The 15970-nt window shown below is 45.7% G+C and overlaps 1 protein-coding gene across 4 annotated transcripts in view; it reads left to right on the forward strand.

Moving 5' to 3' along the window:
• HECW2 (HECT, C2 and WW domain containing E3 ubiquitin protein ligase 2) overlaps nucleotides 1-15970 on the forward strand; it is a 368867-nt gene that overhangs the window by 237154 nt on the left and 115743 nt on the right. For all 4 annotated transcript variants that reach the window (XM_082689013.1, XM_082689011.1, XM_082689012.1 and 1 more), the window contains 4 exons: nucleotides 2041-2183; nucleotides 6672-6772; nucleotides 7213-8589; nucleotides 9557-9652. In XM_082689013.1, the coding sequence (XP_082545139.1) occupies nucleotides 2041-2183; nucleotides 6672-6772; nucleotides 7213-8589; nucleotides 9557-9652 (1717 nt within the window). The remainder of the gene's footprint in view (nucleotides 1-2040; nucleotides 2184-6671; nucleotides 6773-7212; nucleotides 8590-9556; nucleotides 9653-15970) is intronic.

The raw sequence follows: 15970 nt of genomic DNA on the forward strand, positions 1-15970 counted from the left end.
AAAGTCAGTAACACCAATCCTGTTTTTATTTAAAATTTTTCTGGTTTTGTACCTGAAACTGATATAACACTATATGTTAACTAACTGGAATTAAAATTAAAAACTTTAAAAGCCCTCCCAATCTTTTATGTTTTGTTCTAGTGTATATTCAGTACAAATTAAGGGGATTTCTCTCCCTGTAGGCTTTGGCAAAGGTTTTTTGGATGTCTAGAGTTTGGTTAATTAATAAGGCATTGAAGGACTCATCATCCTGAGTGAAGGCAGACCGTTGATGCGTTGATGACAGACACTGTCGAGTTCCTCACAGCTACATTATGTTAACTGTCATCTTCGTGCAACGCATCATTTAAATCAAACGAGGGGTTTTCTCATTCGAACTCAGGAAAGTCAAGGAATGAACAGACATTGTTTCTCATTTAGTGAAGAAAGCACAAGCTCTTCCGCCATTTCTCAGAGATCCAAGACATGTTTAACCTACTAGTGTTAGAATGTTTCTGGGTAAACCTTCACTGGGTGTAGGAGTTATACAATGAATGAATCAGATCATTCCCTAAATGTTTAATGACAACAATATGACCTAACAGGTTTGTGGAAATATTTCACTGGGGCGGGAGATAATTCAGGGGACCTAAAACCAATTGGAAAAAACAGGTAAGGCTATTTGTGACTTGTCAGCAGAGCAAGATGTTTCTCCTAAGAAGTTATTGTGGTTATTTAAGTGGATGACATATTGCATATATTCTTACACCTGGTTTAAAAAACTACTTATGATCTCCAATAGTGAATGACTCTTAAAAGCACAGCACTTAATTTAACACATTTAGAAGCCTAGAAGACGTAACATGCATCTCACTATGAGCTCTAGAAGGAACATAGTGGATATGTTAATGATCCTAGCAGTAAGTTTCTTTCGCTAACATTTTATATTTACGAAGATCTTAACCGTGCTATCAGTGTACGCCTAAGAAGGCGGCATAAGGGATGAGATTCTCATCTCTCCATTTCAATAATTAAGAAACTGAAGATTGAAGTGTTCATGTAATAGCTTCTCAGAGACAGAGGTAGTGCTTAAACTCAGCACTCTTATTCTCAGCAAATGTTTTTTCTTTTCAGCAGATTCCTAGACTGCATGGCCCTTGGCAGAACTTCAGTTGTCATGACGAAATAAACTTAGTGGTGCCTAAGTATAAAACTGGCCAGCGCCATTCGCATCACAGTGGTTAAGTGGATAATGTTAGGGAAGGGGCAGTATTGTTCAGGTTAGATTCTGGCCCCATCACTAACTTATCCTGAGATCCTCGTTCTTGAAAATGTTACTCGTAAAGATAACATGAAGGGAATATTGGTGAAAGTCTTTGTAAATGAATAAAGCTTTTTATATTTATTTTATATTCTTATTAATAGCCAATCTGATTTTCTCCAGTGGTATTCCTAAGCAAAACAACAAAGTTTATGTTAACTTCATGTTTTTTTCTGTCCCGTGTGCCTTTTAAATTTTAAGTATTTCCCATTTAGACTTGTTTCATTCTCATATTTATCAGAGAAACCACAGTATTCTGTAGATGTTCCTACTTTAGCCATTAAGTGAAAGATTATCTTAATCTATGCTCTACAACTTCTGACTCGCATGGGATGAGGAATTAAAATTGCTGGTAATCAAACACAGCAATAATTCAAAAGCATCCTGTAACAGGATATTAAATTTCAAAGAATTGAGGTACATTAAATGTAGTAAGTACTAAAACTGCATTGTGCACAATTTAACATTTGATAGCGTCTCCTAAAACTTTTGAACCCGGAAGAACTGCATGATTGAAGGGGCTTCTTTTGTCCTGCAGATCCTTAACTGAAGCCTTGTGATCACTGTGAATGCTAACGATTCAAAGTGAATAGAGGATGGACATTGGCTGCAGATATTTCTAGCAAGGTGGACTCTAAGTCAATAGGATTTAAGAGATAACGTTTTCTATAATAATGAAATGATATAATTTCATATTTATCTTTCTTCTGAATCAACATGTTACCTGTTTTTGTTTTCAGAAATATTCCTTTTTTGCACTTCTTACTGATGTCTTAGAAATTGAAATTAAGGACAAATTTGCCAAGAGCCGTCCCATCATCAAGCGTTTCCTGGGGAAACTAACCATTCCAGTCCAGAGACTGCTGGAGCGGCAAGCCATTGGGTAATCAGCCCCCCTTTGTAGGGATCTTGAGATTAGTTTGCACAGAGCCACTGAAATGAAATTTTGTAGTCCTAGGACTTTTCTTACTGAGAAGAATTGGTAAGATAATTCTTTTAAAAAATGAAGTGTTTTTATACTCATTAAGCTGTTTAGGACCAAAGCACTTTGTTTTCATTATATACATTAGCATTATTATTATTATTATTTGGTATCTGTCTTTTCTGAGATGGGCCTATCATTAGCACTTCAGCATCAGAAGCCATAATACTCAACTACTTTTCAGTATATTGAAATCTTTCAGTGAAAGTCTCTCCTAGAGCAGGGTTCTAGTGTCAGGTTCACAGCTCCGTTATGCTAATTAATCCCATCCAGACAACTCACTGTTCCTGAGAAACAAAAACCACTTTGTTTTAGGGCCATTTAAAACAAGACCTTAACTGGTACGAGGTATTATTGTAGAATTCCTAGACCTGTACGTTCATTCAAACAACTAAAGTTTACTCACTCAGAGAATTTAAAATGTGACTTGATATCTGTTTTCTTTCTGTGAACTTTTTTTAAGTTGTGAATAAACTAGTTAAGAAATCACAACATCCCTTATCGTCAATGGTGCATGTATTTTTACGTGGTAATTTCCAGCAAACTAAGTAACGCCACTGCCCTGAGGTAGCACTGAGCTTACTGTTTTGGTATCTTTTTCATTGTAGGAGAACATTATGAACATACAGCAGTAGTAATAGTAATAGTGGTGGTAGCAGTGATGGTGGTGGTGGTGATGGTGCCGCCATCTTGTTTTGTGCCTTCTTCACTGTAAGAAAACATAAACAAATGGTACTGGTGGTCGTAGTCTCAGTGACAGCACAAGTAATAACAGCAGTGGTAGCAATAATAATAAATAAAAGTAGGGAAACAAAAATGATGCCTAGATCTTATTCTGTGTCAGGGGTTATGTCCATTACTCTCATTAGCCCATGTAAACTCAACAGCTCTGGGAGGTCAGTAGTATGATTATACCCATTTCTGAGATGAGGAATCTGAGGTTAGCCGGCAGGAGGTGGAGCTGGGATTTGAGGGCAGATCAGCCTGCTCTAGAATCCTGGCTTCCTGTGGCACTTCACGGACGGGCAGCCATGCGTCATTATTCCAGCTCACTAAGGAAGGTTTCTCATTCATATCCACTCTGCAACTAGTGAACTGTTCTATTTTGGCAAGTCGTAATTAACTTGGGCATTCCTCATCTGAAAAATACAGTGTTTAGACCAGCTGAACTTGAAGGCCCCTTCAAAATCTGAAACTAAGAGATTGTAATGGGTTTTAAGTCTCTGGCCATCAGAGATGATGGGATTTGTGATGGAGCCAGCACATGTGAAGTAGGAACAGTATGCTGAAATTCTAGTAGCCTGATTTATCTGATAAAGGTTAGGAAATCACAATTTTTGCTTCTGGTAGAGATCATATACATTAGGAAGTTTTTTAAAAGTTATTTTAAGGGTTAATAGAAAGCGGAAGATTTTAAAAAATAAACAAACTATGGTAAATACAATAAATACAGTATATTAATTTATATAATTATCATCATAGTTTACAGAATATATAAGACATATGGTAAAAGTGTGAAGTTATGTACACCAGTAAGAATGATCAAGGCAATGAAGCTGTTGTTGACTTGCGGGCTTTTCCTTTAGTCTTTTAAACAACTGGACACTTCGAGAACTGCCAGTCCTGAATTGATGTGTATTAGAAGGAAGTCCAGCATGAATTTGTAAAATACTGGAATTATGAAATGTTTCTGCATAGGTATGTTAGAAACATTGTCTGATACAGATACTTGGGGATTTGCTTTATTAGATAAGGAGGATACTACATATTAGTATATCTGCTACTGACACCTAAATATATATTCCTGATCTGATTTTTGCTTTCCACCAAGTAACTGATTCATCTTGAGAAGTGCTGGGATTCCATTCCTTACATGTTTGGCAGATTGCGGCCCTCAGAAGTAGTTGAGGTTTTACAGAGTGTGGTTTTGTAGGATGAGCTAGAACTTCTTGCTAATTACCTATTTTGAGAGTATTTTTTTGAATGTGACATTTTGCAGCGAGTGGCCCACATTTGTCCAAAATACACATGACTTTCCTCTGCTTTGTCCATCCTCTGGTTACATTAGAGAGAGATGCCTCAGGCGGTGAGAGAATTTGGCACTTATTCTTCATAACTGTGTATCATAATAATATATAATGTTCGTAATCATACATCACCGCAAGAAGCAGGATGAGTCAGATGAGACTGGTTAAGAACAAAGATGAAAAAGGGAAAAAAAAGCAAAAAAAAAAAAAAAAAGAAAAAACCCAAAAAATAAACAAAAGAGAAATATTTTAAAAAACAAAAAACAAAGATAAATAAAGAAGGAAAGAGGACAGGTGACTCCTCGGATGGGCCCTCAACGACGGATGAAACCCTTAGCTCAACCCTTAGTCTGAATAGGAGGATTTCCTGTATTTGTACGATGAATAGTTGAATTGAGTATCTGGCCAGTTTGGCTAATAAACAGCACTAACACCTGTTAGAATTCTTCTTTCCAAGCAAAGAGTCTCATTTGTTAATTAATTTGTTAAACAAATATGTGTGTATACATATACCGTGTCTACTAAATGTTAAACACGGTGTTCGGTATTGGGGATACGACGGTGAGCAAGACAGATGGACGCAGCGCTTTTCTTACAGTTCCTATGAAACATTTGTTTCCTAGCTCAAATCCCTCCCTTTTATAAATCGTCCGTTATCAACACCAACACGCTGCTGTTACTGGCTGAGGAGAAGAAGATGAGGATCAGTTTCTTTTTAATGTCCAAAGGGATGGGTGAGGAACCACAATGTTGAGGACAGGCCCATGTAATTTGCGGCTAGGTTCATGCCTTAGCGGGCAGAGATCAGGCCCTTCTGTGGGTTAGGTGCTGTCTAAATTCTGGGAAGACCGTGGTAAGAGAAAGAAAAAGGCAGTCCTGGTATGATGCAGCGTATAGCCATTATACAATGTTACTTGAACACTTTAATGTAAAAGTAGTATAACTATACTAATGGTAAGAAATGCCTGTATACCCCCAAAGATTTTTGAAAAATACCGGCTGAGGTAGGAAAGGCAGGATCAGAATAGCAGTTACATTTAGATGAGCCATGAGTAAATCACGGCATTGAAATGTGTGCTGCTGAAAGCGGCCTAGAACCGCTGAGAAGACAAAGCAGGACGGTGGTATGTGACTGCAGAGCGGGGGGTTCGTGGTCAGATGAATCTGTGTTCTAATCCCGGTTCTGTCCCGCAGTGCTTGTGTCAGGCCTCAGACGAGTCACCCACCCTCCCCACACCTCGGTGTCCTCCTCCAGAAAACAGAGCTGCCACATGCCTCCCAGGGTGGCTTTGCCTCTGCAGGCAAAGCCCTTAGCAGAGTGTGCGTGGCCCACGGGAAGCACTCACTCTGGGAAGCGAAAGCATTTTAAAAACATCGAGACAAAAACTGTCACAATGTTTCTAGGGAAGAAAAGAAAAAGAAAGAAGAAAATAATCTTACAGTTTTAAAACATTCTTGCTAAGAAGTCAGAAGGAGTCCCAAGAGCTGAACCGGGATTTTGCAGTCTCACGTGTTCTTTTAAAGGGGTGACGTCTGTGCGGAATTATCCTGAGAAGGTAGAGACGGACAAACAAAACAGTGACATGTGCTAATAACGCAGGGCAGACTAGTGACTCTAAGCTGCACAGTCCTGCAAATAGCAAGCAAAGGCGTTGTTTTCCTTCTGAAGTTGCCAGTAGAGGGCAGTGTGAGAACACTGTGGGTGATTTCATGCTCTCCTTTGGTTATTTTCTTGTTTGAAGAAAAAATCAGATTGAGAATGAAGGTTGCTTCATACAAGGTCATGATGTAATTGCATTTGACTTTGATTAAATAAACAGATTGAGGCCGGAATGGGGGGCCATGGTAGTCAGGGACAGACACTTCCCATCCTGCCGTCTCCCAGCTTCCAGCTCCTATGCCTCAAGTACACTAGCGAAGGGTCCCCATGTCCTTGTGTGATAGTCCTTACCTGTCGTGTCCTTGTAGGACCAGTTTCCTATTCTGCTAAATGCTGAGCAGCCAGGCCCTCTACACTTTTATACCTCAGTCAAAAAATGCCAAAACCCTTCCCAGCTCCTGGATGATCTTTTCCTGGTTGCTGTTAGCAGTGAGAGAGCGAATCAGTCCCTGTTTAAGAAAATCATGTGATACTGTGTTGTGTTTTCAGCTTCTAACAAGATTTTGTTGCATCCTGGGGTTTATAAGTATTCCTTTGTGGGAATGAATCATATTATGTTGGATTATAACAGGCTTTGGAGCGTTGTATTTTCTGGTGAGTCGGAAAGTGTTAAGAGAAGTGCGTGAGATTTGCGGGTGGCCTGCTGGAGGAGGGAAGGCCGACAGCGGTGTAGTAAGGAAAGAACCATTTCTCCTTTTACAGTGATCAGATGCTCAGCTACAACCTTGGCCGCAGGCTCCCAGCCGACCACGTGAGCGGGTACCTCCAGTTCAAGGTGGAGGTCACGTCTTCTGTGCACGAAGGTGAGAGAGCTGTATGACTATGTCGCTGTGGGAAAAACTCGTTCAGTCTCAGTCCATTGTCCATTGACATTGGAACAGAATTTGAATTTGTGTCCTGTTCCGAAACTAAAATAGCTAATCCGTGATTACCTCCTGAAGTTACCCAAGCAGATGGGCAAGCTTGTTTCTCAAGAAATCTCTTAGGTTTACGCCTCCGTTGGGAAACTGAATTCTAGAATTTCTAGGAGTAGTGAATGCAGACACTTCATCAGTCACACTGACTAAAAGATACTCGTTCAGTAGTGAGTCGCTCATCGTTGCCAGACAGCGAAACCGTGAAGAAGGCTTGCCAGGATGACCGAGTTTGTTGAACTGAGGGCGGGCAAAGGGATTGAACATTAGAAGTTTTTTTTTTTTTGTCATGACCGCTTTGTTTGAATACATGCTGTTTTCTCCTTCAGATGCTTCTCCAGAAGCTGTTGGCACAATCCTTGGGGTCAACACTGTGAATGGAGACCTCGGAAGCCCTTCTGATGAGGAGGACATGTCGGGGGGCCATCACGACGGCCCCGTGTGTTCCAATGGGCCGGTGTCTGAGGACAGCGCTGCTGACGGGACGCCCAAGCATTCTTTCAGGACTAGCTCGACTCTGGAAATGGACACAGAGGAGTTAACCTCCACGTCGTCGCGGACCTCACCCCCCCGAGGACGCCAGGATTCACTCAATGATTACTTAGATGCCATTGAACACAGCAGCCATTCCAGGCCGGGCCCGGCCTCCTGCTCGGAGAGGTCCATGGGCGCGTCGCCCAAGCTGCGGAGTAGTTTCCCCACCGACACGAGACTCAACGCCATGCTGCACATCGACTCCGACGAGGAGGACCACGAGTTCCAGCAAGACCTGGGCTACCCGTCTTCCTTGGAGGAGGAAGGAGGCTTGATCATGTTCGGCGCCACGTCGAGAACGGACGACGCGAGCCTGACGTCGCAGACGAAGCCGGAGGACACCCCGGCGGAGGCGGAGGCGGAGGCGGAGGAAGCGTCCACGAACGACGCCGCGTCCTTGGAGGAGAAGCCGGAACACCCTCCCGAGCCGGCGGAGGCCTCGCTGCCCGCGGGCCCGGCCCCCGAGGAGAGCGAGGACGGCGCGGAGGCCCGAGCGGGCGGCGAGCAGGGCGGCGGCGAGCTGTGCGACTCGCAGGAGGCGGACCAGGCGGCGAGCGGGGCGGACGCGGCGGCCTCGGACGCGTCGGGGGGAAGCCGCCGCGCCGCCAGCGAGGCCGAGTCCCTGGACCAGGGCTCGGAGCCGTCGCAGGTGTCGTCGGAGACGGAGCCCAGCGACCCGGCCAGGACGGAGAGCGTGAGCGAGGCCAGCACCAGGCCGGAGGGCGAGAGCGACCTGGAGGGCGCCGACAGCTCCTGCAACGAGAGCGTCGCGACGCAGCTGTCGTCGGTGGACACGCGCTGCTCCTCGCTGGAGAGCGCGCGCTTCCCCGGGACGCCCGCCTTCTCCTCCCAGGACGAGGACGACGGAGCCGGCGCCGCCGAGCCCGCGGGCGGCGCCGCCGGAGGGTCCCCCGCGTCCCTGCGCGCGCCCAGCCCTTCGCCGGGGGTGGCGGCGCCCGGGGCGGACGAGGAGGCGCCGGCGGAGGACTCGGCGGATCCGGGGGCCTCGGGCCCTGCGGCGCGGCAGGAGGAGGCCGGGGAGGTGTGGCGGCGGCGGGGGAGCCTGGAGGGAGCGGCCGCCCCCGAGAACCGGCCCCAGGAAGACGGCGACGCCGGGGAGGCCCGCGGGGCGTGCGAGGGGGCGGCGGCCCAGGAGGAGGGCGCGGCCGGAGGTAGGAGCGGCGGGGCTCGGGGCTCGGGCTCCGGCCGCCGCGCGCGCGAGGGGAGGCCCCGGCTGTCCCTCGTGTGACTCGTGCTGCGGGTCTCGCGTCCGAATTCTGCCCGTGGGCTCCGCGGGTCGCTTCGTCTTGCGAATGGATCTTCCACGGTGGGAGGGCGAGGCCTGTCCGTGCGTCCGCGGCTCCACGCGGGTCTCCGCCGCGCCCGGGTTTCTGAGCAGAAACGCAGCGGGGCCGGCGCCGTCGGGGGCGGGTAGCGGCTTCGGACCCGCGCGGGTCACCGGCGCAGCCGGACCGAGGCCGCGCCCTGCGTGCGCCGCGGCGTTTCCGACTCTGCGGCGCGGAAAGTGCCACCAAGTTGGGTGCTGCCTCCTGACACGGAGGATCGCGCTGTCTGAGCGTCGGGGACGCGAAGTCACACCCACAGTTTGTATTCTGTCTCAGTGAACGCGGCCGGGCACCGTTTCCTTCGAGGACACAGAAAGTCCCGGAATGATTCCTGCGCCCGGAGAGCCCAGACGCAGAAACGGGAACGAGTTTCCTTATTCTGCAGCTTATTATTATTATTTTTTTTTTACCTAAAGTGTCCCTTTCTTCTCTCCTCCTCCTGTTCTCCTTTTCTTCTTTCTGTTTCCTTCATCGTCTTGTGGCCACGATGGGCCCCTGAAGGCCTGGGGCGTGACCGGGACCAGCCAGGAGGGGAAGGCGGGGCGGTGGGTGCAGAGGGACATTCCTCCGCAGGACCCGCTTCTGCTGAGCGCTCACCTCCGGCTCTTTTCTTCTGCTTCTGGGTCGAGAGAGAGAGAGACAGAGAGAGGCGCAGACAGACAGACAGACAGACTTGGTCCCGGATGTATGTTAGCTCTGGTAGTTGGTTGGGTTTGGTTTGGTCTCTCACAGAGACTGTTTTGACACTGAAGGGGAAAACGCGACCCAAGCCCCTTTTTCTCTTTAATCCTAGGTTCTCAAGCCAACGGCCACCAGCCATTGAGATCGCTGCCATCCGTGCGCCAGGACGTCAGCCGCTACCAGAGGGTGGACGAGGCTCTCCCGCCAAGTAAGCCCCTGTTAGCGCGCAGGGGCATGCCCCAAGGGCGCATCTCAGGTCCTTTCCACAGGCCCGGAGGGCGGATGCCAGTTGCCTGAGAGGACCGGCCCTCAGGGCTGCCCCTTGACAGAGCAGCAGCAGGTGGGGAAGTTGGGAGCTGAGGACTCTGGCACTGTCCTGTTGTGGGGGGGGGGGCAGCGGGGTTGGGGTTGGTGGCAGCACACACTGTAATAGAGTCTGTGCTGTAATTGGGGAAACAGAACCACATATTTGGGCCAGTTGAGTTCATAATAGAAAATTTTAAAAATTATGCCTGACAGCAGCATGAATGTTCAGTCAGGAGACAAACTGGTACGATCTCTAAGAAGAGCCTCACTCTATGGGATTTACTTCTTTCTGTTCACTTATAGCATTTTAGGTCATTAAGTGCAATGTTCTGGTCTTTTTCTTGGGGATATGCGGAGAAGTGTGAGTTAATTTCAGGCATTGGTCTACCATTTATGTGGACCATGACAGTTTTCTAGGCTTTTGAAAGATAAGTCATTTCTTTCTTTTAAGAAACATGTGACACTTAAAGGAGGATGGTTGAGCATGAGGGATTCTGGGAAAACAGTTGTACAACCTGTATCCGCAGGTCTGAGTGATACCCATGGCCAGTTATAATCTGGACATCATCCAAGCTCTGTTTAACTGTCTAGGATCCGTTAAAGCAGTATTTCTCTTTAAGAGCAAGTATTTTGATGAGTAGTAACAAAGCTCAGTAAATTCTGCTTATAGGGAAACAAATTGGAAAATATATCTTTCTGCGTTATTGCTTTTCCTTCTTATTCAGTCTCTCAGCTCTCCCATCCTATAGGTGATCCTAGCAAGAAGCTGATGCCCCTATATTTTAAAAAATGGTGGGACAGGGGTGCCTGGGTGGCTCAGTGGTTTTAGGCCCCTGCCTTTGGCTCAGGTCATGATCCCAGGGTCCTGAAATCGAGCCCCACATCGGGCTCTCTGCTCAGCGGGGAGCCTGCTTCCTCCTCTCTCTCTGCCTGCCTCTCTGCCTACTTGTGATCTTTCTCTGTCAAATAAATAAAATAATAAATAATCTTAAAAAAAAAAAAAGCAACAATTTGTTAAAAATGGTGGGACATAAGAACACCTGGGTGGCTCAGTACATTAAGCGTCTGCTTTCAGCTCAGGTCATGATCCCAGGGTCCTGGATCCAGCCCGAGACCACCTTCCTACTTCAGGGGGGGCGACTGTTTCTCCCTCTCCCTCTGTTGTTCCCCACCCCCACCCTGTGCTCATGTAAGCTTCCCCTCTGGCTCCCTCCTCAGTGGGGGTCTGCTTCTCCCTCTGCCCTTCCCTCTGACAGGCTCTCTCTCTCAAATTAAAAAAAAAAAAATGGTGGGACATAAAGGCGGAGGTGCAGGAATATACCTTCATAGGGCTGAAATGCTGAGTGCTTAGTTTTGGTGAGTGTTAACAAAAAAGCTGAATGGTGCTGTGTACAATTGGCCAAAATATTGGCTTGATTCTTTGGAAATTCTGTTGTGAAGAGCTCCTCCCTTTGCTTATGTACTTTGATAATTGAGGGTGGTTATTTATAGGAGATACATATTTTAAGCAACTTTTTAAAATAGCCCAAGAGATTAATTAACCAGTGTATCATCTGAAGCAGGTAGAGGAATAGAAAAATTTCCTTATTGTTTACCCTGGGAGAAAAGATTACAGATGGAAAAGAAAAATACCCCTGGGAGGTAGTTGGATATAATAGGAAAAAAATGAATTGGAGACATGAAGAGAGGATTCTGGAAGACCTTTGTTTGTATGTGTCTGCGGATTAGTAGTAATTCGAGTTTCTGAGGCGTTGCATCACATCAGAGTATGGGTAAATGGCATCTTCTGGCCACATCTAGGTGCTCTGAATTTTATTGAACAATGATTTTGGTTTCCAGTTTGCATTTGATAAAGGCAAGTACTTTTCTGCTGAATCTATGGCTGTTATTTGTGATATTTCAGTGCATTTGTTTAAATAATGATATTTGCATTATATAAAATTTAAGATTAAAAACACAGTTGGTTTATTTTAATAAGTTGATATATTTAAGAGCAAAAAAGCAATTTAATAGTGTATCCAATTTAATGATTGACTGTAAAGGAGAAAATTCTTTCTTAAAAAAGTATTTTTTTGAGATTATTTATCTGATAGGGGTGTCTGGGTAGCTCAGTGGGTTGAGGCCTCTGCTTTCAGCTCAGGTTATGATCCCAGGATCCTGAGATCAAGTCCCGCATGGGGCTCCCTGCTCAGTGGGGAGCCTGCTTCCTCCTCTCTCTCTCTCTGCCTGCCTCTCAGCCTACTTGTGATCTCTGTCTGTCAAATAAATAAATAAAATCCTTAAAAAAAAAAGATTATTTATCTGACAGAGAGAGAGGGAGAGAGCATGGAGGAGGGATTGAGGGAGTGGGAGAGAAAGAAATAATCCTGAAGTAGACTCCCCAGGGAGTGTGGAACCCCCATGCAGGGCTCCACACAGGGCTCACTCCCAGTATCCTGAGATCATGACCTGAGTGGAAGTCAAGAGCTGACCGCTTAGACTGACTGAACCCCTTGGGTGCCCCCAGAAGAGAAAAATTCTTAATCCCTGTTATGCAACTTACAGATTTGGGTTTTTCTATGATCAAGGATAGGTTACAGATTATGGTCGAGCCTGATTACTGTTTGGCTCTGTCCTCATGCTGTCTTGGCCCCTCCTGTTCTCAGGTCTGTCTCATCCTTTTAACGCCTTATTTAATCACGTGACTGCTCTGCTAGCTGTCTGTCCCCAACCTAATCAGTTCTCTGCCTTCCTTTTCTAACTGGACAGCTCTGCTACCACCTCGGGCCATGCCTCCGACTTGAAGCTGTGGCATTCCACATTCCACACTGTCTTGTGCCTTCTGCCTTCACGCAGGGTCTCCAGAGAGGCTTGGCCATGGGGCGCCTGGTCGGATTGTACAGAGTAGTCTGTGCCTTGAATGACCTGGCTTAGAGTTGTGCTATTAACACTGTGAATTATGACACTCAAACATACCTAGTGTTTCATAGTTTACAGAGCATGTTTACCTACTTTATTTTTTATTCTTTGTTACGCTTTTATGAAGTAGGTCAAGTGGGTAGAAATTGGCTAAAATGATTCTTTAATTTCATTGATGGAGAAACTGAAGCCCAGATAAATTAAGTAACTTGTTTACGATCTCTACTTCACTAGTTGAGACAAGGAAGTCTTAAACAACTTCCTTGTCCTCTATCAGGTATTCTGATCTGAGATGAGAAGGGAAGGGACTCTGGTGCGAGTAGATGAATGTAAATTTTGAAAGTTACCGAGCAGCAGAGTAGTGGCATATGTGATGGTGTGCCACCTGCTAGATACAAGCTTCACCTTAAATAAGAGGTTTTGGGCGCTTCACTGAAGCTTTCTTTCATCGTAGTATTTTGAGGTCAGACCAAAGAAGGCTCAAAAAGCACTCAACTTTCTTCTCATTCTGCTGGATTAAGATTACTCAGCAGGACTTCCCAGGGGCCCTGGAGTCTAAGAAAAGTGGTTGTGGCGACAATGTGAGCATCGCCCAGACAGGTTTGCTCTCTTAAGCCTTTGTATCAGACTCAGAAGCACATTTTCCTCCTTATGTGGGTCACTGTACACAGCCCTCAGCAGGGCAGGCTGATCATTGTCCCTTGGGCTTTGATGCCCTCCCCCCATTCTTGATTCTTGCTTTTCTTTTCCTAGTTATTAACTGTTGTTACTTGAGCTTATTTTCATCTTAAGAACCTTGTGTACTAACATATAGCGAGGAAACCACAGCAAACTTAGGCTTCTCTCTGAAGATTTATAGACAATGAAGGGGATCAGCGGTGTCCCTTGCTGTACCTTTTCCCTGTCACAGCTGATCATGGGGTGGTCTGTGCATCAGTGTTACAATGTAGTCTCTGGACGTCTGTTTGGTCTCTTTTTATGTAAAGCAGTTTTCCATGTTTGTTTGCTTCTTTGTCTAGTCTGATTCCTCCTATCTCGGGAACTCGGACCTGATCTTGGACTTGGTCTAGAGATGACAAAGCTGTAGCAATGTTCTACCGATTGTTTTTAGAATCTTACTCTTGCTTCAGGCCACGGGCCCTGTGATATGACCTTGTGAGCTGTGTAACGCCAGCCCTTGGCTGAGAGAGGTTCTCGTGATCCATATGATACAACTCTGTACAACTCCAGGTCTTAAGGGCAGCACGGCAGTGGGGAGGGCCTTCCCTGGAAATGGCTTAAATCTGAGTCTGCACTGAGGGCCTTCAGAATTTGCTGATCTTTTTTTTATTTATTTTTTTGGTGTTCCCTGATTCATTGTTTATGCACCACACCCAGTCCTCCGTGCAATACGTGCCCTCCTGATCTTCTGAGGTGATGGACGGCCCTGGCTGCTGGAGGCAGGTCAGGGTCGATGAAGCCCACTAGAATGTCATCAGCATGCCAAATCTTGGTCATCTTAGCGTGAAGATAAGCTCAGCCCCTTCTGAAAAACTTTCATTTTATTTTTCTTTCTGGCTATGGTATAATTGTGACTTAATCCCTTGCTGCACTGGGGACAAAAAGGAGCTGTTGAGTGTTTTTCCCCAAGAAGGGTAGGAGTTAGGAATGGGATTAGTCTCTAAATGAACCGTCTAGATTAGTGGACCCTGCCACGGTGTTAGGACCTTGCCACGGTGTTAGGACCAGCACACTACTTAGGTGGTAGGTTCAAATGGGCAGGTCTGGAGAAACACAGGAGAATGTTTATCATTTTTTTGTGGTTGTGCTGCACTTTCATTATTAAAGCATCCTTTGAAATGAAAGTTTAAAATAAGGCTGTGAATCTGAAAGGTATAATTAATCTAACTTTCTACTATGTTTAAGGCTAGGGGCTCTTATTTTCTAGATCTTAAAAGTGAGTTTTAAGAGCCGAATTGATACTTGTAATCCAAAAGCTACTTTCTTTAAAAATGGATTTACGGTCCACCATAGACAGCTATTTGAGATTTTAAAATTTTTTTTTTTTTTAAATATGATATACAGACAGAAAAGAGCACATTCCGCTTGCTAAATCCTCCGAACCTGAACATATGTGTATGTCAGTGCCCCATCACTGGGGCCTGGAAGTCTCTTTGGGCCCCTTTCAGTCACTAACCTGCCTCCTGAAGGGGAAATGGACCTACTGAGCTGACTCCCCAAATCACAGATAAGTTAACTTACTTTTGTACTTTGTACAAATGGTATATACCTCCTTGAGTGTTGAAATAAGGAAAAACTAATCTTTAAACACAGCTGTCCGTCATCTACCACAAAAGCTTAATTTTTTCCGTAGAATACCTTCAGTTCATTATAACTTCATCATCTCACTCTGTGGTAAAACACCATGGATTATATAATTTCTTATACTGGTTTATACATTTACTTCCCAATGTTCAGTTTCCTCATATTTCTAAACCCAGTTATAACTCATTCAGGTCCCACTCAGGTCCTCTCAACCCCTTGGTTCACACGGTTCATGCTTCCCCCGAATTGCCCTGCTTTCTGTCACCGGTCTTCTTCCCAGTCTCAGCACACCACGCATGTGTTCACGGCCTCATGTCATCACCAGCTGGACGGTCCAGTGGAGACCACGGTCTGGTGTGAGAAGACTGGGAAAAAAGCCCAATGAGATGAAGAGGGATCCCAGGGACGCCCCCTGTTCCCTTCCCACATCTGCTGATTCTCAAAGTTGGAAGTAAGACTGTCCTTGCTCCGCCTCCCTCCGGGGCCCTGCCTAGGGATTAGCGCTGTGACCGTGGCCTTGGTGTACTTTTACACACTTTCCAACTCTCATGGCCCCTGTTGCCCAGCCGTTGAAAGGGGGCTGTTCTGTTTGAGTCTCAGGGTGTCTCCCAGTCCAGCGGCTCTGGGATCTCAGTTAGAGTCTTTTGGATGAAGTTTTGTTTCTCGTGAGCCTGTATGTCATGACCTCTTAGAAATCTAGCATTAACACCATGGATTTGTCTAGTAACTTAACTGCTTTAAGTGCTTATAAATTTATGTCAGCGTTCCTCAGATTTTAGTGTGTCTAGGAGTCACTTAGAATGGTTGTCAAAAATGTAGATGACAGAGTCCTAGCTTCAGCTAGTCTGACCTTGCCCATCCAAGGCATGGCCTGGGAATCTGCATTTTTATTGATCCTCAAAGTGATTCTGATACCTTCTGCCAGAGTCCTACACTTTGAGAAGCATTTCTGTAGGTAACAGTTCTCAAACCTTGTTATTGCCGTGAAGTCCTTTATGCAAATAAAATCTTGTGTGCA

This window comes from Mustela nivalis (assembly GCF_964662115.1).
Source record: "Mustela nivalis genome assembly, chromosome: 11".
Classification (NCBI taxonomy): Eukaryota; Metazoa; Chordata; class Mammalia; order Carnivora; family Mustelidae; genus Mustela; species Mustela nivalis.